At 40.4% G+C, this 27798-nt stretch overlaps 1 protein-coding gene across 4 annotated transcripts in view; it reads right to left on the minus strand.

Moving 5' to 3' along the window:
* Positions 1-3469: 3469 nt before the first annotated feature.
* Positions 3470-27798, minus strand: part of LOC122870746 (SH3 domain and tetratricopeptide repeat-containing protein 1) — a 31383-nt gene continuing 7054 nt past the window's right edge. The window contains exons 3-19 of one of the 4 annotated variants that reach the window (XM_044185156.1): positions 23432-23562; positions 22492-22597; positions 21381-21521; positions 19574-19772; positions 19361-19437; positions 17901-18096; positions 17657-17787; positions 16756-16794; positions 15298-16659; positions 14124-14264; positions 13815-14036; positions 13540-13720; positions 13239-13389; positions 8381-8503; positions 7843-7993; positions 5590-5786; positions 3470-4180 (exon numbers count right to left, since the gene is read on the minus strand). In XM_044185156.1, the coding sequence (XP_044041091.1) occupies positions 3926-4180; positions 5590-5786; positions 7843-7993; positions 8381-8503; positions 13239-13389; positions 13540-13720; positions 13815-14036; positions 14124-14264; positions 15298-16659; positions 16756-16794; positions 17657-17787; positions 17901-18096; positions 19361-19437; positions 19574-19772; positions 21381-21521; positions 22492-22597; positions 23432-23562 (3803 nt within the window). In that variant the 3' untranslated portion in view covers positions 3470-3925. Of the gene's footprint in view, positions 4181-5589; positions 5787-7842; positions 7994-8380; positions 8504-13238; positions 13390-13539; positions 13721-13814; positions 14037-14123; positions 14265-15297; positions 16660-16755; positions 16795-17656; positions 17788-17900; positions 18097-19360; positions 19438-19573; positions 19773-21380; positions 21522-21607; positions 21817-22005; positions 22132-22491; positions 22598-23431; positions 23566-27798 lie in introns of those variants that run through there. The other 3 variants (XM_044185158.1, XM_044185159.1, XM_044185157.1) reach the window with 3 other exon arrangements.

The raw sequence follows: 27798 nt of genomic DNA on the forward strand, positions 1-27798 counted from the left end.
CTTTCTACAACATGAGCTGATTGGTCACTTACTTATTAAACCCTGACCATACATTTTGATTTTGTGTATTAAAAAAGGCATATCATGGTGGTGGAATTTAATCTCTATACTATCCTACCAATGCAATACCATTGCTTCTGTAATTCATGACCTCAATTTTTTTTCCAAGGATACTGGTGCAGCAGTAAAAAATACACATATCAAGCCCAAATGCCATTGAGATCAGATGCAACTTACATTTCTAGGTACAGTAGGCAATAGGTGCTGCAGCAAGCATAATTATTGGACAGATGATGAGACATAAACATACAAAACTAGATACAGAAACAACATAAAAAGTGTCAACGTCCATAGCAGGTCCCCAAAACATAAGTGCTAGTATAATATACAGTACATCTCATCACCATAATCATGACCTCTACCACAATCATAAGCATCAACTGCAGCATATTGACAGAATATCATGACTACCTCCTCCCTAGTATATTTCTTATAAAATGATGTCATCACTGTTATTTCAATTTCTTGATATGTCAACAGATTAAAGTGCACAAGAACTAAAATGTCAGCAAAAACTTCTTGTCAGTAAAATATACATTGTCTTGCATTGTCAGGACAGAAAATTACTCTACACTGATAATGCTGAATTCGTTGGTCTATGATTGTTTGTCTTTTTCAAGCAGCAACTACATTTCAGTTAGGAACCCCACATATTAAAATAGGACATCTGCAGGTATTAGCAAGTTAAATGTAAGGCTTTTTAAACATTTTAAATGCTTCTTAGAATAACATTTAAGACAGTTTGCCATTGACATTTTTACAATTATCTAAACGACAACATTCACATTTGTTCAAATGTTTATTTTGGTCCAAGAAAAGGACACATTGCAGACTTTTATCACCATGATATATTCTGTCATGATGTATTAGACACCTGTATGAACAATAACAAATTTTACCCAAACGCAGATTCATTGAAAAGGGTATTTATTGTTAGGGAAGCGGGGACTGGAGGTGGAATGAGCAGGGAGGCAGCTGGCTGAGGCGGAGGGCTGTGAGGTATGGCTGGAGAGACAGGCGCAAGGTGAATGAGTGAGAGGGAGTGGCTAGCTAGAGATGACTAGTAGATGACGGGTTAAGAGCAGGCAGGGATAGATTAGATTAGATTAGATTTGGATGGATGGATAGATGGATAGATAGAGATGTAGAGACTGACAGGCAATGAGCAAAATTCAGCATAAAATTCCCTCACTGAAATTTCCTCTATTCAGTGTGTATGTTGAACAGTCATGTGACCCCATCATATGACTCTCTACCTGTGAGACAATCCACCTGTATAGTTCCTTTGTTTGCAGTGGAGGGCATGATAGTTGGCCAAAATGTTTGTTTTTCAGAATCAGAAATACTTTATTGAAAAGGGTATATATTGTAAGGAAAGCGGGGACTTTTTTGGAGTGGGGGTTACACTATTGCCTATTGGATGAATAAAAATGAATATCAGGACACACTGACCTTATGAAACTTGACTACATGGTCCACAGCTTCCCAGATACTGATCTTCACAGCTCCCTTCTTTCCACTTGGTGGTGGTGGCAGGAGGTAGACCAGCAGGTGCAGTGAGGCCATGTCACTATCTCAACCTGAGAAGAAGGGGGCAGAGCACCTGCTTTCAGCATGAAATACACCAGACAAAAGTCCTTGATACATCAATATTAAAATCCAAAAAGCTCTTGTCAATAAAAATACTATTTGACTACACAACCATTTGTCATGGTCAGTAAATTAAATAATTCAAAATTGGAAAAAGTGGCCAGATACACACCAGGTTAATGTCAGTCATTTACATGGGACCTCCTCATCCATCGGGGTTCTCCTCTGCAGACTGGATGAGGTGGTCAAGCAGAGCACTGTAAGCACTGTGTTGCATTGCTCAGGATTGTGGATCAACTTGTCTGTGCTGTAAGGTTGCTCTTATTGTCAAGAAGATCTGTTTGTTGTCTGAGCTGTGTTTCAGTCAAGATATGGCCTTTCGACACTGGCCTCTCTCCAGCTGCTGGATGGCAGCTAGCTAACGTAAATGAATGCTGTATGTTTCATTGTCATATAATCTGATTGACTACGGCTAACGTTACCACTACAATACCAGTTCTCCTGGATTAAACATTTGCTGTTACTATACCATTAATATAGCTAATTAGCTAAACTAAATAGAAGCCTGACGCCACACATTTTCTATCTGCTAACGTTAGCGTTTTTAGTGTTTTAGTTATGAGAATTAAAACAAGAAGACAAACATGAATATTCTGAATATTATTCACTTGGTGGTTTATAACCTACAGTCCTGCAGAGTTGGTAGAAATTTCGACATCTTTGTTGTTGTTGGCCAATGGCCAATATTAGTATAACAATTCTATAATGATATGTCTGTCCTCTTTCAAGAGAGTAGACCCATATCTGCCCCTACGCTCTACGATCTGGTTTAGAAACTTGTTTGTTCAGATGGTTCATGGTACATGGGACAGAAACTTCTTGTGATGACATAAATTGAATCTGTAGAAAAATTAAGCATTCCTAGTGAAAATTGGAGCAGGTTGTGTTGCTTTTAGTCTTTTCTTCTCAGTGTTCCCGGATTTGACACATGGAGGGGAGGGAGAGTAGGAATTAGCGGCACGTTTCTGCCTGTCATTGTTTATACTTCCACATGATCGTGCCAAAGTAAGACATTTTCAATTTCTACATGTGATGGCTTTAAGGACAAGTGAAAGCTAACACTGATTACATCTCTCCTCTTAGTCCAGATTCAGCAGGTCCTCCAAACTAAATTGTAAAATAGGTTGTTTGTAATCGTCAAAACACCATAGTAGCGTTTTCTGATAATGTACTCTCAAATGTTTGTAGACTGTTACAAATGACTGTTCTAAAAGTATTAAGTTATTGTAAAATAAAAGATACTCTATTTTGTTTGATTCTAAGAGGATGACACTTCACATCCAGGTCATATCCAGTGGATTTACAAAAAAATCAGGAGGTAGCATATCTACAAGTAGGCTTCTTTAGTTCTCTTGACTTCTCTAAACAAGTCCACAGTTAAAACATTGTATTTAAACCAAAAATCTGGAAATAAGAATGAAAGTGGATATTAAACTTAGCAAACAAACTTTTGTAAGCATCCACTGCATTGCAAGATAGACTTAAGTATCAGGGAACAGGACTGGACAAAGCCTCTCTTCCTCAACCATTTTGAATTAGAGTTGCGAAGTGAGCTAATTAGGCCATTCTGGAACTAAAAGTCCCATTCCCATGAACAATGTTACGTGACTCACAGTTGTCAGTCCAAAAGATGAACAACTGCCTTAGAAAATATTTGGTGTTTTGATTGAAAATAAGTACAAACCTATGGACATAAAAACTTTGGGGAAGCAAATAACTAAGACTCCCAATGTGCATTTCAGCAAGAAATATACAGTCACGAGGTTCAAATTTCTTTATGTGCGCCACTAACGGCAAGTGAAAGCTTAAGATCATACTGTTGAGAAGACTAATAGCACAATCTGCAGTGTAAAGAAACATTTGAAATGGGAATACAGAATGGGGATAAACACTTCCAGAACCAGTGAGCCCTTCCTTCAACCTAGCCTCTGTCTCTCTCTATCTCACCACTAGCTAAAAGAAATCAATAGAATGGGAGATAAAACCCACATGGACTAATCTGCTCCTCATAGGTTGCAAATTCAATGTCCAACAGGCTTCAAACAACTGTTTGAACTTTTGTACACTGTAGACACTGAACTCAACACTACAAGAGGGGCACTCCCAGAAATCATATAGTGTTACAGAGTATAGAGTGTTTAATTTAGACGCTTAGCAAATGTTTAGTTTTTCTTGTGAAACAAAGACTTGACAAGGTCTTCACAAAGTGTCTTTCCTATTGTCCGGTGGTCTTGTACTGTGAGGTGCTGCTATACTGCTGATCCGGTGATATATTAATTCTCCTCATGTTCAGCTCTGCTGCAAATCCTCTTGCCTTCTGGTAAAAGAAGAGAGAGAGCTCCCTGTCTATTAGGAAGTTGTGGTAGATGGTGGCGAGGCGAGTGCACAGCTGCAGCTGAGACCTCTTGTTGCCCAGATCCATGGCTGCAGCTAGAGCCAGGTGGTAGTAGCCTGCAGCATCAAATGGGTCCTGTAGAGATAACAGGGAAATATACGGTCCCTTAAAAAAGTATAATTGAATCCCATTATTGGTCATTGTATTTCATACAAATACAGGGGACTTGGACTTGGGACATCAGGGTAGCTCCACAACTGGTCCACTTAAGGCTCATAGGGTTCAGGGGAGGCAGGCGGTGGGCTAGCTGGCTCAGGGGAGGAAGGCGGTGGGCTAGCCTGCACAGGGCAGGTAGGCAGTGGGCTAGCCGGGTCAGGGCAGGTACGCCGGAGGCTTACGATCCTGAGTCTAGCCAACTGGGAGGCAGGTTGGAGGCTAACAATCCCGAGGCTAGCCAAGTGGGAGGCAGGCCCTAGGCTAGCAGACTGAGGCGCATGCTGGAGGCTAGCAGGCCCAACGCTAGCAGACAGGGAGGCTGGAGTTATAGTAAAGTTCTCTCCAATCCAGGTAGCAACTTCACCAGCCACGGCCAGTGACAAAGCTGCATCCTTCTGTACTATACTTGCATTTTGGCAGTAGTTTAGAGGGTACTGAATGAGTTTGAGTCACCTCATTTAGTTCTTCCACAAAGAATGCTTCATCTGCTGGGTCCATATTTGGCCAGATTGTTTTGTAAGGTGGGTGAGTATGAGGCATCAGGGGAAGGACCCAAATGCAGACAGGCAGGATTTATTGATAAGTTGAAGGTACATGAGCTTACAGGCAGGTACAGGTTTCAAGGTGAAGGGTTCAGGTACAGATTGCTGGAAAGCAATGGCGAGGAGCAACAAAGACAATCTGGCAACTGACTGGGGAAAAGGGGCTGATATATGTACTAGGCGGGGAAGGTAAGGTGATGGGAATGGAAGGAAACGGGTTACTGCAAGGCAGGAGGGAGTAGCTGGATGTGAGAGTCAGGTGACTGGGGCAGGTGTGAAAGTCTGAGGGCATCTCTCAGTTTGAGCATGCCAATGAAGGGGTCTAAGGAAGTGTAAGTTGACTGTGCATTCCCTCTTACTGTGTAAATGAATCTGCATACATGTTGAAGCAGTTTGTGTTCAGTCAGCTAGTAATGTTCAGCTCTGAAAGCTCAGTGATAGTTCCTGGTCCATCAGAAAGTACACACCCCAGAACAGGTACTTTTTGGGGACCAGGAACCATGGCTGGGGAAGTATATTTAGACCAGTGGAAACAAGCTAGAACATCCAATAGAGCTCCGTATCAAGTCAAAATAACAAAACGGGAACTGTCATATATTGGCTTTTTGTATCTTTGAGGATACAAAAGTTTTGGGGCTTTATTTCACATAACAATATAGGCACTTTCTTTGGATGACTAAAGGTATCTGTGAATGTCAACCTGTTAGTAGTAAACTCCAGATTCACATGATATCAGTGATTCCAGATATAGAAAAAACATCCCACGTCTATCATTTAATCCCTTACCTTCAGGTCATAGAATATGATGTCCCCCAGTGTCTGGTACACCCTGACATAGTACAGTGTTTCCTCATCAAACAGCAGAGGTGTTGGACAGAGGGTCAGGGTCTTCAGGTAATAGTGTTCAGCCAGTTCATACTGGTCCAGACTGTGGTACAGTGAGGCCAGACGGTGGTAAGCCACTCGTTCATTCAGACGCTCACCTGTACGTACAACCACACACAAAGGACACTGTTATTCAGTTACTCCATGAACTTTCCTCTTTTCTCTATTTTATGGATCGCCATTCAATCTCTTGAGCACATTCATGCTCCCAAGGAGATGATCCATTTAGATTTTCTTTTAGCACCACCAGGAGGATAAACTTTTTATTTTTAGCTCCACTACTGAAAATGCTAAATAAATAGCTAAATCATCAGTATGTTGTTTATTCCTGAAAACTTTACTGTTGTGGACTGGATTTTAGTGGTGATTTAGTGGACATTTTTAGAGGTCCTCTGCACATTAGAAACATAGGATTCACATTGAAAGTGGTACTGTGGCCCTTTAAAATCCCCCTTCCCCTTCACTAAGGGGAATCAGTGAAATCAGAGCTCACAAGTGGCTGCTGCAGTGAGTACAAAGACACAGCGGGTTCAGACGGGGACAGGAGAGGAGTCAAGCGGGAGAAGAGTGAGAGGGAGGTCGGGCATCAGAGAGGCAGCATGGAGCCAGAATATTTTCACATCTAACTCGGTGAATTAAGGATTTATTTCGACCAAACCAACTCTGGGTTGGTGATTGTTGGAACTGTGGAAAGTTTTGATGAGGTTTATTTTGTTTCTGTTGAGTTTGAATGAAGTAGGTTTTACAATAAGTTAACAAGGCAATTAAGCTAGCCTTATTTCGGTAAAAGAGAGAAAGTTGAATTCAGAAGGTGTACAGTTGTATTTTTCTGTTTAGTAAGGAAAATAGGTGCAAGAATATTTCCTTTCTTGACATTTTGGAAGTTTATTTTGTTTATTTATTAGAATAAAAAAGCTAAGAGAGCTTGTGTAATAGCTGCTCGCACACATCTCCCATCTGAAACTACGGGGGGGGAGGCCTGAGCTATACTTTTGGTCTATCGTCTCTTGACGTACGAAGTGGTACCACATGACAGGATGGGATCGGTCTAGCTGGTTAGCATGCTAACTTCAGTAGATATCTCTACAACAAAATACACAGACATCTTTGAGATAACATCAAAAGAGTTATTTCTTCACATTCTGTTGATAATTTTAGTTAATTGTTGAATGCTTTAAACTAATATCCTTAGACATTGCATCTTTAAAGCCAATACAATGTAAATTCAAAGCATTTCTGTCTCGCTCACCTACTGGAATGCTGCTCACCAGTAGCATGCTCAGTGCCTGCATTGCTGGCCATAGATTTTATTCAGTATTGTTGGAATATAGCTTCTGGCCCGCAATGGCAGTGCTGATCTCACTGCTGCTGAGAAGAAATTCAGTTTGTGAGTGAAAAACAAATCCTATGCCATCTTACATGGTTTGTATTGACTTTAGTTCATGTTTTTACCTCTTATTATGTTACTTTGCACCCGCAAGTTTGTATTTTTAACATTCATCCTGTAACTAATTTTATAGGCCACTCAGTTGAATGAAATGTCTGTGCTCGGGAAGTTGGGGGACCCCAGCCCTGATCTAGGACCTTAGGGATATGGTGTAACATGCAGTTAGTGATGGCAATACAAAAATTCAGCTGACATGTAACATACTTACTTCATTACGGTTCAAGGTACATTTATTTATAAAGTTGTAGCCCCTTTCACGCTAAACACACAGAAGATACAAATATTTAAATATTTAAAATTAGAATTGAATAAAAATAAAAACAATATATACAGTTACTTATATACATACTGTATATAATACAAAGGTAGTGATATGGTAATGTGCAAAACCAGCATAACAGAAAATTCCATGTCATTTATGTATGGTGGAGTGTGGAGGATGAGGTGGATACTTCTGTATAGCTTGCCAGAGGACAGCAGGGTATTATCATTAATACTTCTCAGTAAGTCTTTCTACAGATAATCAGTGCAGTGCTGATTAGTTCTATAATAAACATGAAATCTAACAGTATTTCATGAAGTATATCAGAAGTGGATGACAATAATTGGACCATGTCTTGATTTTAATAAAGGGCAAATACAACCATAAATTACAATCCTAAACTAACATAGAAAATTCTAAACTTTGCATTGGAGGTTTTCCATACCTAGAGTGATACTAATGTCCAGTGCAGTCTGAGCAAACTCCACAGCTTCCCCATACAACTTGAGACTGCGCATCAGTTCAGCCAGCTTATTACACAACCTCAGCCTGGAATGAACACTGCTGCTCTTCACTGCAATGGGCAGAGCACGGTCCTACATGGAGGAATACACAGAGATACACAGGACATTATTATAGGCTTAAAAGATAACTTTGGTTTATTACAACTTGGGTCTTATTTTCTTAGTTTTGACAATCATTCCTAAAAACAATAGTAACAGTTATAGCAAACAAATGAAGGCTGCTTAATTACTAAAAATTCATGAAGTAGGGAAATAGAATATGATTAATAATATAATATAATAATATAATGTTTTCCCAAAACACGGATAAATGGTCTAAACCTACGTCAGAACTAATAGAGATTAATATAAAGGGTGCCCCATAATCATGCCATGGGATGATGACAGTAGGAAGTGTAAGGAGTAATGAGATAAATTTTTAAATATTTGTATCAGCTCAGCGTTTTATTCTGACTGTACCCTATAGAAGGTGATAGCCTTGTCCCGGTCCTGGCAGCTGTTGAAGAAAATATCTCCTGCAGCTTCCAGAAGCTTCAGGATGAAGCTGGTGTCTCCTGTACTCATAGCAACATCCTGTGATACCTGACAATGACGTTGACAAAAATACAGGCTTTCATTATAAAACTTTTCATGAAGAAAAAACTGAAGTCAACTGAGCAGCTGTTATGGCCACAAGAGTGTACTAAAAACAAAATTACAAATTTAACGTCCTCTGGTCATCTTTACCTTCAATTACCTGTACAGTAATGGCTCACAGTAATTTCATCATAATGTCATATTCACCACTCTGCTGCTCTCAGTTTAACACAAACACTGTTTTCATTCACTAATTATTTCCAGTTTCTTCCACTTCGCCATTTTTTTCAATTACTGTTAAACTACCATTCACTAGCAAGGATCACACCATCAACAAGATGCGTTTAAACGATTTATTAACGAAAACAAAAATTATTGGTGTGCAAGGCTTGAAGCCTGCTTGTACTTCTTTGGTTTGCTGCTGTGTCGTGAGGAAGCTTCGGTGGGGAATCCCCCATTGCACTTGGGTATGACGGACCCCCAAAGCCTCTAGTTACTTGAGACAAGATTGAGCAGATCTGACATCTTTGAGATCTGAACAAATGTAGCGGTGATACGCTTGGGAGGACCGTGCGGGAGGCCCGGGGTGGCAGCTCCAATCCTGAAGGAGTAATGGACTGGAGAAATGCCGGAAAAGGAGACTAAGTGGCAGAAGTGCTGGTGGAACCAGAATCGAGTGGCCACTTATCCGGATCTGTCACGGTAATGCTCTGGGACTTCTGGAAATGCAAGTGGTTTGCAAGGGTCTCGAAAGGATTCAGTGGTGATTAGACTTGAAGTAAAAGACAGGTTGACCGGATTGGTTGGTTTTAGTTTGCTTTAAGTAGAATACCATGGTGTCGTCTGAGAAGTAAGACAAGTATGTAAGTCTGAAATGCAGGCGTGGCAGTGTGGGTCGAAGTGAAGGGTAGAGGCAATGAATTCAGAGCATCTGAGGAAACCAAAAGCAAGTAGAACATGGCTTCATTAAGGGGATGCTATATCCGGAGCAGATGAGCTGGCTCTTGGCGTGTTAGTCCTCTGAGAAGTGACGTTATCTGAGGATGGCTGGAGGCCATGCCCGACTTGCTGATTAGGAGTTTAGAGATGGGTCATGGTGACGAGACTGAATGACGGGAAGGTTATGTTGTACTGGTGGTGAAAGTAGCGAAAACTCTTCCGAGCTGACCAGTGAGACAAGAGGTCTGAGGGTGCAACCTTGTTGATTGTGTCTACGACTGCAAGGTTGTTGGTGTATAAGGATGGACTTGTGGACTATTCATGGCCCAACGGAATAGTTGCGGCTATTATGGAGCAGATTTTGAGGAGAGCGGAGGAAGCGACCTGGCATTCGCTTGCAAGCTCTGGGGGCCATTTACCATCTAGTTGTATAATGTGTGTGAATGTTGATAAAGTGAGTAAGCAGTTAGGGGATGCATGAGGGGAATAGTAGTGTTATGAGGCGATATGACTAGAACATATTACAGAGATATAATAGAGGAGGCAGAGAGTAAGAACACACTTTGGGTTGGAACAAACCTACTATGATAAGAGAGCATTGACAAGACAAGCAGAGAATTAATCAGAAGCTTCGGCAAATCACTACAATAATTAATTTGTCACTAGTACATGGGGAGTTTCCTGACGTACTGTGGTAGGAAACAACATCATCCTAACAGAAGTCAATCCCCGTACATCCCCATGTTAAAATGGCAAATTTTACAGCAGAAATAAACATGTTTACAGCCTGGTACAAATTTTTTTTTCGATCTCTATAGCTAATTTCCCCCTTCATGACAACTGTGAGGGGGGTGAATTTTTTCAATAACTCACCCGTTTAAATTATATTAAGGCTTAAAGTTCTGCATAATTAAGGGCATGGCCGCTTTGAGTGACACGTGGGGGGTGTCGGTGCCATCACCACTAACGGTCTGCTAGCCGCCCGTCACCTCAGCAAGTCACTGAACTTCACTTCTCAGCCGGCTGTGCGGTTAATTGTAACAGACTGTCAAGTCTGTGCCCCAGTTTTTTCAGTGAGTGAAATTCTAGTATGTTATTTATATGTTAGCAATAATTAGCAGGAATCAGTGTCTGCGCTCACCATACATGGCTTGTTAGCTAATTATCCAGCCAATGAATTAGCCTTGTGTTAGCCTTCAAGCAAAGATGCTTAGCTGTGCTAACAATGCCAACTTAACGGGAGCGTTTGTTAGCCACAGTTATTAAACCGGCATGCACCAAAGTCAATACGTAGTAGAGAAGTGTTAGAATTTAGGGTGATAATACTTTTGAACAAATGGTGTCTGTGTGAGGTTGGAAAATAAAGGTCCACTGCGTTAGTTAGCTAACGTTATGCAATGTTAGTGTTAAACTTAGCATACGGGCAATGTAATGTTAATGTAACGTTAATGCTAGAATTGGCAAGGTACTGTAACTGTGGTAAGGGGGGAGCTGCTGCGGACACTGATTAGAATAAGTGGCTGCACCTGTGCCTGATGACGGCTGGAGGGACGGACTACGAAGTGTTGAAAAGGAGAGAGTTGAGGTGGTTATACTGTTTTGGGGAGCGGCACTTGGTGTGGACAGCCAAGCCTAGCAGAGCACTCGTTGCTTGGGGCGGGTGCCGTTCACATGCTGGTTAGGGCTGCCGGCGGTGAAGACAGGTAGCTGGGCTGTAGGATGAGGTTCCTCAGTTAGGAAAGGTTAGATTAGTAGTATTAGGACGTGTGACTGCTTAGACTACTTGTGTGTGTGGTTTTTCAGTAACTGTGTCTACCCATGTTGTCTTTTGAGGTACCAGAGAGCTGATTGCAGTATCCAAACAGATCTGGAGCACCTGGGCGCAGTGCTCTACAGGATTTAAAAGTCCCAGCTTCCAGAGTGGCTCGCTCTCTTCCCTGTCAGCGCATGCATTGCTTTGCATTTTGTTTTACTTTTACTCCACAACACCTTATTGTACGCTATCCACACGCATCCACGTGAACACTACTGATTTCACTGACTATACACCTCATATCCACACTGCCTAGGCCAATGTGATGTGTACTCCACAGTAAAGAGGTTGAAAGCATCATTTGTTTCACAAGGCATTTTGCCAAATTACAACACTGGGTTATTAACTATAGGTTCTATCATTATAATTACTGTTACACATCTTTTCATTTATTTCAAGTGTACTCAAGTCATACAAAACAATTTGTAAATTTGCAACCTTTAATACTGATGTTTTCATGAAAGCAAGATATGAATTTAATTAGTTCAATTGTTGCTTGCCTAGTGGTACATTTTTGTTACATAAAATGGATAACGTGGATGTAACAGTGTTATGGTTACAGATGTTATTTTAACAACCATAATGAACATAAAAAATAAACTCAACATTAGCCATGACGGTCAGGGCTACGTTTAGGTGTAACAAAATGGGTCCTAAAGGCCAAAGTCAAAAGCAGTGACACTGATTAGCATATGATTGGCTTGACCATGGTGATAATACACTGTGGTAGATCGTTGGCAAGTTGAATCTCAGACCACCATTTCTGTTTAACGAGGGGTTTTCGATGGAACACTCCTGGACGAATGAGGGACTACACCGTCTTAACAGTGATCAAAAAAAATGGCAAAGTGGAAGCAACGGCAAATAATTTGTGAATGACAACAGTATTTGTGTTAAAAAGAGAAGATGAGAGCAGAAGAGTGGTGTGCAGTGGCAGCTGGTGATTATTTAGCTGGGTGGGACTACAGGCACTAAGGGCTTCTGCTTACACACTAGCAATACTGTTGTCTAGCTTTTCAACATAATAGCAACACTTGTTAGGAATGAGAACACAAAAGAGACACATTTTTGTAGTTAATTTCATACTGTAACTTCACTTGAAGTTATATCAAAATGCTTAAAAAGTAAAAACTAATTATTTTGCTCATTTCAAATATTAAATAATAATTTATTTATTTATTAAGCTTTGTGGCTGGTAGGGCGCCACACGTACACCCTCTATTGACCAGCTGCCACTTGTGATGAGTATGACATTGTCATGGTTTGAGGTTTTAGTTTAGTTCTGTTTTATTTTGTAATACTCACCTCTGCTCATGTGTCATGTAACTTCACTTCCTGCCTTTGTGTCTTTTACCTCCAGTTTTGATTGTCTGCCCCGCCCTGATTAGTTTCACCTGTGTCCCCTCACCTGTGTATTTAGTCTGTGTGTCTTTACTCCCTCAGTGTCAGTTCGTCCTTCAGCCTTTCCCCATGTTCACCTTGTGATTTTGGATTTATATCTTGCTTTTCTCTGACCTTACCTGGATGTTGGATTTTGTTTCTTGCTGGCTCCCTTTTGGATTGGTTTACCTGTTTTGGAATGTTTTGCCTTCCTCACCATGCTGTAAGCCTTTATCCATTGATGTCTTTATTAAATCATTGAATTGCACTTGTTCTGCCTTAGTTCTGTCTGCATTTGGGTCTTTTCCCTGTTGCCCAGCATTCCACCAGTGACAGACATGACTGTTGAACTGATAGAATTAGTGCTGTGGAAATATACATCATTCTGAATTATTACTGAATTTATCAAGACAGAGTTTGAAGAATTAAATGGGGAACAGGAAGTAGAGGCCTGTCTCTAATATAAGGATCTGTCTGCAGTTGAGGTAAATTTTAGAATTTGCGATAAATTGAGACTTAAAGATCAGTTGAGTTTTAAAAGTTTTGTAGATTGTGCTGCAACTAATAAGACATGAAATACTTGTGATGTCTACACAGCTGCTGTCAGACCTGAATATAAAGGTCCACCAGTTCAGTTTGGTCCAGCAGGTGGTAGATCTTCCCAGCCTGCAGCCAGCCATATGCCTCTTTCTCCCTGCAGCCCAGGTCGATGAAAATACCCAAACTGCTCTTGGTGTAGTCAAGAGCCACCCGGTATGCCCTGAAAACATAAAAAAAACTTGATTAGTCCTGTTGCTCCAAACTTTCAACTTAAACTCAACACCTTCAAATTAACAGCTGCTCTATTGATAACTGGTTTGAGCGAACGTTATATCGGCCCTATTCCAGCACCACACACATTCTCTCACACCTTTCTGTGCCCAGAGTGAGGTAGAGCTGACTGATGGCTTCCAGTGCGTCTCCCTCCTGTCCTCTGTCTCCTGTGCGTCTTAGCAGCTGGACCTGGTGCTGGCTGTAGATGATACACTGGGCCTGGTCTGGACTCTCACACCCATACAGATGGCACAGGTGTCTAGTTGCAGTGAGTTGGCCTGGCAATGAGTTCAATTCATTGAAAAGAGCAAAAGTAAATCCTTAGACCTTACAGTACAAAACAGAACAAATGTAAGTATGTGACATACTTACAGTCTAACAGGTTGGTATTGATAGCCTGCAACAGAGCCCATTCGTAGCATCCTTTTCCATAGTCCAGCTGGTGCTGCTTCACATAGTGCTGTCCTAACTCCAGCAGCACTGTGATGAAGTTCGCCTCATGACCTTCTTCATCCAGCTCAGAGAAGAGCCGCACAGCCTCAGTCAGGTGTCTCTGTGCTAGAGCTTTAGCTCCAGCCTTCAGACATAAAAGCCCTTCATGAGGATGAAGAAGCACAGTCATTTCACAGAGCTGAAGTCCATTGGAAGAATCATTCTGTTAAGAAGCATATTCTGTCTTACCTTGGTTAGCCAGAGCTACAGCCCAGTTTGGCATGTCCTCATACTCTTGGCAGATGTCAACAGCAGCCTGGTAGCTCTCTGCTGCCCTCCGGAGGTCACCCATGCATCGAAGTGCCACACCACGCATGTTGAGGACCACACCTTTGCGTTATATTAAACACATTTACTTTAACAGTTATGAAATAGCCTGATGATCAGATTTTTCCTCTCAACTCACACTGCATATTGTTTTCAGGAAATCATATGGTTACATCTTTAAAAAGTTGACCAATTTCTTCAGTTTAAACAAAGTGCTACTGTAGTCCACTTTAGTAAAAAGCTGCGCATAGTATCCTAACACTGAAATAGTAGTCAAAATAATCCCAGAGGCCAAATCATGGTTAAACGTTAAACCAGGAAGTAGCTCTGCAAAATCAAATGAACATTAATAACTGACAGTTATGTAATAATAACTTTAATGTTCAACTTTTTCACTTCCAAATTAGTAATTTAGATTACATAGTTCATTTGTAGAATGTTCACCACTCTTGTGGTTGTCCTAGGCACTCTTAGCCTATTTTCACCACAAGAACCTTTTCCAGGATCCCGTGAACATTTTCAGGGACTCAGGAAACTTACCTGACAAACTAGGGTCTAAACATTAAACGTAAAAAAGTCCCTGCACCAGGGGTAGTACTCGAATAAGGGAAACTCATTCATAGAAGGCACTGATTGCCACTAGTATGAATCTTAGGACTAGTTTAGTTTGTTAGCTGGTTAGTTCACCAGGTAGTGTCAAGAGAAAAACTTATGTATTTTAGTATGTAAAATACAGTTATGTACTAAAGCAGAAATTTGTTTTCAGTGCCCTTTTCCACCTCTGCATGTCTCTTATCGTGCAACAGTAAATATAAAGAACAGCACATGACTATATTGTGTCATCATGTGTGAAAATTGCATGTCAAACAATGCCACCATTTTTTTTTTTATCTGTTACATGTCCCTTTTGCCTAATTGTCAGATTCCTTAGGTTATTTAGATTTAGTGGAAATGCAAACAACAATGCCCAAATTTGACTTGTCTAGTTTCTGACTTTAGTTCCTGTGGCTCCTTAGTTCCTGGAAATATTTCTTTGCACCAGGGCTTCTGCAACACTAACTGTTTTTAACACATTAAGCAATAGAAGCCTACAGACCTTCCTGAGGGGTAGTGCAGTGTTCTGGCATGGAAGCTAGGACCAAGTCCAGGATATCCAAAGCAACATCTGCTTGATTGTGGTCAATGTGAAGCCATGCCAGCCAGATTAGGGCACTGTTTCTTTCTGGGACAGAGATGGGGAGTTGCTGTGAAGGTGGATTGTTGTTGATGAGAGTATGCATATGACAGATAGCGTTTCTAACCATTCTGTGCTTGCAAAAGAGTTGGCAGAGACAAACAGTAAGCTGATGACTCAAAACATGGTATTGGTCACTTCCTCCTTCTTGGACTTTGATAGAAGAGAGGGCTTGATGTAAATATGGAGCCACTTGAGGTGGGATGGAACCTTCCTGTTCTGTGACCCCATATAGTCTGTTGATATTGTCCAAAACTAGAACCACACTGCTAAGGCAGTCAGTCAGTGTAGCAGAGGGCTGCAGAGAAGCTCTCCTGGCTGAACTGACACTGAGGTGGGGAAGTCGGAGTTTGCTGTAGAGCCTTCCCAGGACCAGGTATCCATGACTGGGAGAGATGCCAAATGTTCTTTGAGCTTCAGCACAAAGAACAAGTAGTCTCTCAAGATAAGGAACTACTCGAACCCCTTCAGCACGAGTCCAGTGGTGCTTCACCATTAGATGACAAGCATGGGCCTCTGCCATTTTGTTGTGAGAGAGAACAGCTTTCTTCAGGATGTATTTAAGAGCAGAGTTATCCTCTAAGCTTTCCAGGCAGTCTGGGATTCCCACTAGCAAGGCAGCAAGTCGCTCTGTCAGAGCAAAGAAACTTTCATTATTTTTTTGCAAAAGATATATGGCAGCCAGGTTGGAATAAATGCTGGTCAACAGCCTGAGGTCCATAAAGCCTTCTCGTGGCACACTAAGGGCTTCCTCAAAGTAAACCCGGGCCTGGCTGAACTTTGACCTCCCAGCACACAGCTTTCCCAACAGAAAGCACAAACGAGTCTGTGACCAAAAGAGTCGCTTCTTCCTGGCTGTTTCCCTAGCAACACCCAGGAAGGCAATCAGCTCATCCTGTTCAGAGTGACCAGTGAAGGTGGAGGAGGCGAGGAGTTCAGAACTCAGTCCGTACAGGACGCCAAACTCTACTTTGTAGTCTTGTCCCTCCAAAAAAGAGAACAGGCGAATAAAGTTCTCAGTGTTGTTGTTTTGTTCTCCATCTTTGTGAACAGTGAAACAGGGAAGGCTTGGGTTTTTTGCCTCTGTATCCAGGACCGAGTCCTCTGGAGACCCGTTCATGGTCACAACAGAATTTGGCGATGAGTCTTTTCCTTGATCAAGAATCCTCTGAATATTTCTCTTCAGGTCAGTCAGCTGAGTATCAACTTTGCTTAAAGGGCTGACTGAAAAAGAATAATGGGAGGAAAAAATGATGTTGAAATAAAGAGGAGCCAAGATACTTTGACAAAATAAAAAGCACATTTAATGGCAATACTTACGTGATGTTTTTTTTTCAGAGTCTTGGTAACTGATCATATCTGAGATTGAACAACAAAAAGTACAAGAAAGCAAATGAGAAAACACCCTAAAACCTTGACAACTGGTAATTAAAGCTCATGAATAATTCAAGCAACAATTGAGTTCAGATCAAATTACATTTTTATACACCTTGATTTCATAAATCAGGTATAATCCAGCACATTACAAAGCTCTCTCTTTCTTTCCTCTTGCCTTTGGTGATCCCTTGACTTTACCTCTAGCACCACCATAAGGTTGACATTTCTGACTTCTAGTGAAATGTCTTGACAACTATTGGATAGATTGCCATGGAATTTGGTACACACACTTATGTCCCCCACAGGATGAACTGTAATAACTGTTGATGTTCTGACTTTTCATGTATTGCCATCATCACTTTGGTTTATAACCAAATACCTGCAAAACTAATGACATTCCCATCAGCCTCAACTGTACTTTGAGTATAGTGCTAATTAGTAATTGTTAGCACACTAATACACTAGCTAAGATAGTGAATATGGTAAACATTATACCTGCTAAGCATCAGCATGTTAGCATTGTCACTGTGAACATGTTAGTATGTTGACATTAGCATTTAGTTCAAAGCACCACTGTGCCTAATTACAGCCTCACAGAGCCACTAGCTTGACTGTAGACTAAAAGTTACTCTCAGTAATTTGTAACTGTTTTGATCTGGAAAATATGAAATTGAATCTTGATTTTAATAAGCAGCTGACGTGTGGGTATATTAACTACAGAGTACATTAAACATTTACCATGCCCCCAAATCTGCATCTGTAATAGAGACTGAAAAAAATGGAGATGAAAAATCTTTATAAATCAGTGTAACCTGTGAATCCATCTGCAGCATTTCTGTCTCACCCAGTTTGTAGTTATGACCAGTGTCATTTTGAGATTTCTTCTTTAATAAGGCAATTGTTTCCTCTATGACTTTGTCCTCTTGCAGACTGAAGAATGTCCCTTCCTCTCCATCCAAACAAATATCTACTGAGCTGGAAGGGTGGCAGAGAATAAAACAAGATACAGTATTTTCATATACTCTAACAAAACACATTAAATTATTTTACAATAAAGTGGGTAACAGTAATATTGGTGACACACTCACTCATAAATGTCAGTGGACGGTTTCACCAGGCTTGTCTTGACCAGACCCACTTCTCCTGTCGCTTCCTTCCTCCCGGTGAACCAATCAAGACAAGACACAAGGAGTCCCACAATAATGATGCGATCACCGGGTGCCATGCTTAGCTCATCTGGGCCCTCAGCATCATACTCCACTGTGGCTAGACAGGTTCCTCTGGCTGAACAGAGTAGAGGTAAGAGGAGGATAAAATGAGACTAGATATCCCACAACTTATGTAAGGTTTTTACTGCTCTTCAGTACACAATGACCATAAAATATAATTGGGGAACTTAAAAGGGGTGTTGTGTACAACCCTCATACTTTTATTTTAATCATGGTGACCTGTTCCATTGTCAACCAACACTTTTAACTGGTGTTTTAAAATTTCGTCTTTCAAGTTAGAGCACTGCTTTTAATTAGGCCATCATTATTTCTAGAAACAGTAAACCATATTTACAATTTTCAAACTTTTTATATTTTCACTTTTCATTCTGGGTGAGAGTTTTCCTCTTTCCATATTATAATATTCCATATTAAGCATATTTTTCAAATTATGTAATTATGCACTATTATTTATAGTTAAGTTAGTAGTTAAGTAAAGTAATAGTTTCAATTAAAGATTATGCACTTAACTAAGTTGAAGTGTGAAGATTCAGCTGAAGTTGAAGCACCGAAAGATGTTAAAATCGTTAAAGTGTAAGTGATAACATGAGCTTGATATGTCAGTTGAAGTGGAGGTCCTGAAAGAAATTAATGCCAGTTGAAGTGTATAAACGGAAAGATGTCTGTTGAAATGTCAGCTGATATGAACCGTGGAAGTTGTGTGACTTAGAAGAGCTGAATAAGTTATCTTTTAGTCAAAATTGAAGATCTGAGACCTGAAAGGGTTTAAAGTGTCAATTAAAGTATATGCAATCAAAGGATTTGAGATGTAAGTTGGATCGTAATTATTGAAAAAGGATAAACTCAGTTGAAGAATAAGAAATGAAAGCAGTGAAATTGTCAATTGACATAAATGCTGAGTTGTCATTAAGAGTAAGAGATTAAAGGAGTTTAAATGTAATTTGACATCTAATCACTGAAAGCAGTTAAATCTGTCAGTAAGTGGTAAAAAAAAGGCTACATTTTCTGAAGAAAATGTATGTGTGCTCGCTGCTGAAAATTTACATTTGAAACATTGGCGATTTGAATTGGCGATCAAATGAAATTATTGAAAGACGTTGAAATGGCAGTTAAAATAGTACTAAAACAAGTTGAAGATTTGAGACTTACTATGTGTAAGCACTAAATTATAAGTGTCAATTTAAATGCAAGTCCTCAATATAAACCATCAATATCGGGTGTGTAAAGTCATAATTTATACTCCCATATTTTCTCTCTTGTTTATGTTTCTGAAAGTATTTCTGGGTGAAACTATGCTAAATAGATTTTACTGCACTTACCAAACTGCTGAGGGAAGTTACAGCCAGGTTTCCCATCACCAACTAAAATGCTGTCTGTACTGGATTTGAGAAACCATCTGTGGACACATGGGATCATGCATAACATCTCATATCTTCTACTGTATGGTCACAGAACAGTGAGACCAGTCACAATCACTTGTATGAGACTGTATCGAGCAAGTCCATATAGCCCTGTGTGTGGATGTGACTTACTGATGAAAAGGGATGACTGGCTCGAGAGCAGGTTTGGGTGCAGTGCCTCGGGCTCCATCAGCCAGACAGAGGACAGTCCACCCTGAGCCCAGGAAGGGAGGCTCAAACTGGGCTATGTCTCCCTGCTCCAGGTACAGGTCACTTCCAGAGGTGGAGCTGTCAAACATCTGGTTGGTACAGCAACTAGCAAACAATGAACCTGAGGACGCAGAGAGAGAGTGAAAGTGTGAGCAATGTCAGCATGCTCCTTGACTAAGGGTGTTTTTACACCTAACCTGTTTGGTTCAGCTCAATCTCCTCTGGTGCGATTACCTGTATAGAGCGGTTTGTTTGAGCTGTTGTGACAGCTGTCAATCAAACTCTGGTGTGGACCAAACAACCGGACTGAGATCGCCTGAAAAGGAGGGTCTTGGTCCATTTTAAATCAGTCTCTGGTGTGGTTTATTTGTGGTGTGAAAGCACAATGGACTAGGGCTGCACAATTAATAGAAATATGGCCAAGTGCAATATCTAAATCGCAGAAGTTGCAGTTTTTTGATAAAGGTAAAATGTGTGACAAAACAGCATTATAATGAAGTATTGTAGTGCTGCAGAGATTCCCTGGCCTACAAATCTTGTTCTCCAGATGTAAGAAAACATGCTTATTTGGTGCAGACCCCAACAAATGTCACATTATCATGATTTTAATAGTTTTTTCAGTGAAAATGAAAATTGTGATGAAAAAATGGTCATTCCCACTAATCGTGAGTCACATCGCAATCGTAATATCTGTCAAAATAATCACTATGAATTTTTTTTACCATATCATGCAGCCCTACTATGGACCAACCACAGGATTTCATGATAGTAGACATGTAATTTTAGCATAAATTAGATAAGGCTCCCATTTAATCCATCTGCTGATGGGGAACTGTTAAACAACTGTATAAGTGATGCCTAGATTTATACAAGATCATTTGGTAACCATTGTGACATGTCAGCACATGTGTGCGGGGATTTTCCCTGATATATCAGAAAGGGAAAAGGAGTTAAAACAGAGGTGTATTGATCTTATGTCCTACTCTGCTAATTTTAGCAGTTCCCCAATAAAAAGTGAGTGAAACTTAGGAACCACACTGGAACTATCCTCCCGTAATATTAAAGTTCCCCTCCAGACACATTTTAAAGTATGTGAAAAAACTCTGCTATGATTAATATTTTAATGAACATGGTTATCCCATATAAAAAGTTAAAAAAAAAAAAAACTCTGTAAAAGGGGCTGGAAGCACATCTACTCTTTCTCCCTCATCGAGAAAATCTGGATCTATGAAGCCCCCCCCGCTTTGTGTTGTGAGCATGGATGTGGATGAGAGACATGTTCTTATTATACATCCATGGTGAGAGAGTGGTGTGAGAGTTAGAGGAAACATGGGAGAGATTAAGCCATACATGTCTGAGCCTAAGTCAGAACCAGATGAGTCTATTGTGCACCAAAATCGGGGACTAGCAGAGTATCAGAATGGTAAGTGTAGTTAGCATCTTTTATTTGTTTATGTTGTTTGTTAGCTTGCAACTGGTAGTGGCTGACAGTGTTAGTGGTTGTGAAACATACAATAATATCTGCTACAATGTTACAGTGTGTTCACATTGTTATTACATAACATTTACCATTAGTTAAGATTATTTAGCCAAATACTGGAAGTAATGTTTTCCACTTTCCCCACCTTTTATCAGCCACTGCTTGATTTCGACTTACTTTGTGCAGTAGGGCAGCCCAGCAAGCCTTTCATTTGCAGAGCAGTTCAAAAGACTGAATTCCATTACCTACCTTCCTGCATGAGGATGCCTCTGTAGATAAGGTTAAGAGTGTCCTCCTGAATGGTAACCTCAATAGCAATGTTCTCCTCCAAAGAACTGAGCCAAAACTTCTGGTCTAACAATAGATTCTCCATACACTGACCCAGGAAACCTGGAAGAGAGGAGGTGAGGACAAAAGTGATGTGAGGAATGAAGCAACTCATATTCTAAACTGGATTTACTGGCATAATTTTTTACCAGAAGCAGCGATAGCAGTAGTGGCAGTAACAGCACAATTTCGTGCTGGTGTCCTATTCAGTACATCTTAGCTCAGAAAAGTAAATTCTGATGCTGAATATGTTACAGCCTGTGCCGTAGCCTTCGAGTTTCTCTGTTGTCTGTTTCTCTCTGTGTCTGTGTTGTGGGCATGGCTCTCTCACTCTCTCCGTGGGCTCCTGACTAATCAATCAACACACCTGCTCCAAGCCGCACACCTGCAACCCATCCACTAATCAAGCGCTGCAGTACATTAACCCTGGTCTGCCTTTTGTTCATTGACAGATCGTTGTTTCAACTTATGTGGTATTTCACGTCCCTGGCTCCTAGATGATTTGCGCTACTATCTTTGCTTGCTTGTAAGTTTGGCTTATACTGACCTTGTGCTCAGGATCACTGCCTGCCTTCCTTCCTGTCTGTGTGCCTCGCCCAGCCACACCGCCTGCCTGCCTGTCTGTCTGTCTGTCTGCCTCACTCACTCACTCACTCACTCACTAACTCAGCAACGTTGCCGGCCTGCCTGTAAATCTTGCTTGGTCTCAGCCACACGCACCTCTGGACTTGGACCTCGGTCATCCCTCATACCTCTCGGTCTTGTCCTCCCTCAACCCCATCAGGTTCCTGGTGAACTGTACAATAAACTCCTTACTTCTTAATCACATTTCTGAGTCTGAGTCTGCCTTTGTAATCATAACAGAATTCTTCATACCATCTTGCAGAAATCAACTACAATGCTGAAATTTGTTTTAAATATTTAACTTAAAAAGTAACACGTGACTCACAGATCTTTATAATATATGCCTAGCGTCAAATACTTAAGGTTAAATCTCACTGTTAGTGAGTATTTTATTGCATTCCAAACCTACCTATTGTGTAATATGTGGTGAACTTCCATACTTCCTCAAATGTTCTGAATGTCACAAAAATAACATTTTCTTCACTGTTGATGGAGATGAGATGAGTGGACAACTCCTATAGACAGGGAAAAGGTTTAATAAACAATGATTCTATATTGTTTTTTACTTGTGCAAGCCAAGGTTTTTTAAAGAAATATTTATGTTAATATATGTCTTATTTTTGTTTCAAGCTTTACCTTCCAGTTGCTAATTATTTAAATATTTTTGTAAAGTTGTGCTTTGCACTAATGGCTGCAGTGCCACCACTATACAATGAACCAACAATGTCCATTACTGAACAATTATTTCCTGAGATGAGTCTATCACACATGGAAGTTGTGTATTTAGCCATATTAAAAGAAAAATATGAAATTTGAGTTTGGAACATGTTGAGCAGACAGTACGACTGGATGATGGGAATGTGGATTATGCTGCAGTTGTCACAATGTCTGCCCCAGCTGTGTTTATTCTTGCCCATTCTGCCTCTCTGTCTCTCCTGTCAGCCACATTCCCACTTCCCCAGGCCCCTTGTTGCCATTTCTCCACCTGTCCCAGTCAACTGACTCCCACATTCAGCCAATCCCTCCTGCCCGGCAATAACCCATTTCATTGTTGTTGTTCATTTTACGTTTCAGCAAACCACAGATACGTTGGATCTCTACATTTTAATATATTTAATACGTATCATATCAACGTTTGCATAAAAATGCATGACTTGAATTTTGGCAACTAGAATGCAGAACTGCAAAACAAGCAGACAAACAGCCTTTACATTCTGATTCATTCATAGTTTATGGAGGAAGCAGACTTTTTTTACAGCTTAAAATACCAGGAGCTGAATATAGGCCTTGTAGCCAGGTGTGTGTGTGTGTGTGTGTGTGTGTGTGTGTGTGTGTGTCATAAGCTGTACCATGAATAGAGCGTTGACCTCGGTGCTGTCAGCTTGCAGAATGCGCAGTTTCCCTCTCAGCATTTCCTGCGACTCCTCATCTGCAGGAAGACGCTCACGACCCGTAACCACATCCAAAAGCATGGGCAGAGCTGAAAACAGAACATACCATATCACGTTTATTTTCACTACGTAAGATGTCCCACTCACTACATATCTTGGTCACAGTTCTTTCATAACCACATTTATTAAAGAATTAAAAATGGTTATGTTAGGTGTTGTGTTAAAAAATTAATACTGGTCAAAATTTCTATATCAGATTTTTTAAGTCTCAAATATTTATTGGTTCAATATCTGTCTAAAATACATCAATCACATTTACTCTTCTGAATGTAACTGAATAGTTTTTGAAGTTGAGTGTTTTTCAAGTCAAAGACTACATTTATTATTATCATTATTAAGACTGTGGTACTGTAAATCAGTGTGTGTCTCTTGCACCAACTTTATGAAGGAAAAATAGGGTTGAGCGAGTATCCGGCACAGATAATGTACTTTTTATGACTACAAGGTTCATCAGAGTACAATGTGTCAATATCTGTATTCATAAATATAGCAACTTTTATTAAAAAAAACAACTTGTTCTGTAAATAGTTCTCTTACGCTTGTGATCAAAAACATTGCTCTGAAGCTTGATTCTGACGCTGTTCTGTAAATAGTTTTATAATAAATGTAGCAACTAGATCAACAGATAATTTAGTTTGTTGAACAGAAATAGATACAGATACACAGGTACTCGCTCATCCCTAAACATTACTAAGTTACTATGAAAGTACTTTTGTGTCTTTATTATGCAGTCAAACATAATAGATTTGAGAGCAAAACTATCGACACTGCAATCAAAAAAATTTTTATTGCAAGAAAAAATAATTTGGGATTAAAAATGTATTAATGCAAATCCAAAAGTTTTGTTTTCAAAACCAAAAGTTTTGCTTTTGAAACCAAAGGTTTTGCTTGCTGTTGAGCTGACTCTTGTGGGTGGGACCTACGCTGAAAGATGTAAGACACATCTCTGTTGGCCAGTCTCGATCGGAGTGACAGCTTGGCAACATCCACTGTTTGTAGACAGGAGATGGAGTTTTGAAGTCCAGGGAGACTCAAAAAGCTAGTCACTACTGTTACGTGCCCAGGCTGCCTATTAGCCTGCATGACGTTGCGCATGTAGCTAGTAGTTAACAGGACTAACATTAGTTAATGTTATATTTGTGATGTGCTGTATTATTTTATCAGCCTGTAGCCAGCTTAGTAAACGTTGATTATTTTCTCGTCTCAGTGTCATGCTAGCTGCGCTGTCTGGGTTCCATTCACCTGTTTTTATGCATATTTTTGATTTTAATAATAGCAGCAGACCTGTGATCAGTCAGATCTGTGTGGAGCAATAAGGAAACTGTAACCTTCCTCACATTAATATATGAAACAAACAAATGTCATATTTCCACCGTGTTTTTTCACTGTGTGAGGTTTGATTGGCACTCACTCAATTACATCATCTTGTTGCAGCCTCTTATTCTGCAATGGTATAAGTGCACCCAACAGGAGAATTGGTGCCACCTACTGCTTATCTCGATGAACCAATTCCTAATATTGCATTACGGTAGTGGATGGAAACAAGCGTTCATTCACATTTTCTTTTGCCAATTTTTGAGCCACTAACCAAAATTATCTTAAGGAAAATGGCTTTATCGTTACCTAGGTTTATAAGTATGGGAATGTGTAGTGACACGGTATACATACAGTGGTGTGCAAAAGTGTTGCCCCCTTCCTGATTTCTTATTTTTTTGCATGTTTGTCACACTTAAATGTTTCAGATCAAACAAATTTAAATATTAGTCAAAGATAACACAAGTAAACACAAAATGCAGTTTTTAAATGAAGGTTGTTATTATTAAGGGAAAACTAAATCCAAACCTATGTGAAAAAGTGATCGCCCCCCCCGTTAAAACATAACTTTATCACACCTGAGTTCAATTTCTCTAGCCACACCAAGGCCTGATTATTGCCACACCTGTTCTCAATCAAGAAATAACTTAAATAGGACCTGCCTGACAAAGTGAAATAGACCAAAGATTTCTTCAAAAGCTAGACATCATGACCGAGATCCAAAGAAATTCAGGAACAAATGAAAAAGAAAGTAATTGAGATCTATCAGTCTGGAAAAGGTTATAAAGCCATTTCTAAAGCTTTGGGACTCCAGTGAACCACAGTGAGAGTTATTATCCACAAATGGCGAAAACATGGAACAGTGGTGAACCTTCCCAGGAGTGGCCGGCTGATTAAAAAATTACCCCAAGAGCACAGCGACGACTCATCCAAGAGGTCACAAAAGACCCCTCAACAACATCCAAAGAACTGCAGGCCTCACTTGGCTCAGTTAAGGTCAGTGTTCATGACTCCACCATAAGAAAGAGACTGGGCAAAAATGGCCTGCATGGCAGAGTTCCAAGACGAAAACCACTGCTGAGAAAAAAGAACATTAAGGCTCGTCTCATTGTTGCCAGAAAACATCTTGATGATCCCCAAGACTTTTGGGAAAATACTCTGTGGACTGACAAGACAAAAGTTGAACTTTTTGGAAGGTGTGTGTCCCATTACATCTGGCGTAAAAGTAACACCGCATTTCAGAAAAAGAACATCATACCAACAGTAAAATATGGTGGTGGTAGTGTGATGGTCTGAGGCTGTTTTGCTGCTTCAGGACCTGGAAGACTTGCTGTGATAAATGGAACCATGAATTCTGCTGTCTACCAAAAACTCCTGAAGGAGAATGTCCGGCCATCTGTTCGTGACCTCAAGCTGAAGCGAACTTGGGTTCTGCAGCAGGACAATGATCCAAAACACACCTTAAAAAGGCAGTTCATGCTCGAAAATCCTCCACTGTGGCTGAATTACAACAATTCTGCAAAGATGAGTGGGTTAAAAATTCCTCCACAGCGCTGTAAAAGACTCATTGCAAGTTATCGCAAACGCTTGATTGCAGTTGTTGCTGCTAAGGGTGGCCCAACCAGTTATTAGGTTTATGGGGCAATCGCTTTTTCACACAGGGCCATGTAGGTTTGGATTTAGTTTTCCCTTAATAATAACAACCTTCATTTAAAAACTGCATTTTGTGTTTACTTGTGTTATCTTTGACTAATATTTAAATTTGTTTGATGATCTGAAACATTTAAGTGTGACAAACATGCAAAAAAATAAGAAATCAGGAAGGGGGCAAACACTTTTGCACACCACTGTAGCTGACATGAGGTATTTTGGCCTTTTCCACTCAATGATAATACTTTGCCTTGTCTTCATGGCAGAATGGAAAACCGACCTGGGACATCACAGGCAACAAGGAATAACAGGAGTCATCAGCAACCACCTCTCATCATATCAATCACCTTCAGATGGAGCAACCAACATAAAAATTCCGGGACACTCCACCTCTCATCAGGTTTTTCTACACCAGCAACAGCATCCTACATCATGTAGGGCAATTTATACTCCCCCCTGTCATCCAGCAATCACATCAGCCAGCCTTAGCAAGGGAACCCGGCATTGGGATGCCAGTGCCCCTTGCTGCCCACTTCCAGCAACTGCAGCGGCTCCCTCTAGCCGGGGATCCTGGCACCAGGATGCCAGAACTATCTGGGAAGTCGTCGACGGAAACATCACCATCTGTCACGGTCAAACTTCAACAAATCAGATCAACGAACCATAACAAAGACGAACTCAGGACCATCCAGCCAGGAGAAGAGCGAAAAACATCTTTTCCATCGAGAAAGGCTTCAGTGCCGTTGCTCTTCTTTCAATGAAGAAATACTCCCCACCTCTAATATAACTGATGCTAACAGCGTAAATGCTAATCTCTTTAGCATTGTAGTTTTTGACAGTCACTTCTCACACACGTCGTCACGTACACTGCCCGTAGGTTATGCCATAGCTGCCAGTACTTCCTCACAGGACGCCGAATGGTGCGAACAAACCGTGGTGTGGACACAAGTGCATAGCTCGAAGCCTGGCAAGATGGATTCTCGTGATTTCATAACCTAGCAAGTCCAGCTGCCTAGCAAGGTTAAGCAATCATGGTAGCTTTTTCTAACTTTCCATTACCCACTGTGTGTGTGTGTGTGTATATATATATATATATATATATATATATATATATATACACACACACACACACACAGTGTGGGTACGGAAAGTATTCAGACCCCTTTAAATTTTTCACTCTTTGTTTCATTGCAGCCATTTGCTAAAATTAAAAAAGTTCATTTTATTTCTCATTAATGTACACTCAGCACCCCATCTTGATAGAAAAAAACTGAAATCTAGAAATTTTTGCAAATTTATTA

Source organism: Siniperca chuatsi, linkage group LG22, assembly GCF_020085105.1.
Source record: "Siniperca chuatsi isolate FFG_IHB_CAS linkage group LG22, ASM2008510v1, whole genome shotgun sequence".
Classification (NCBI taxonomy): domain Eukaryota; kingdom Metazoa; phylum Chordata; class Actinopteri; order Centrarchiformes; family Sinipercidae; genus Siniperca; species Siniperca chuatsi.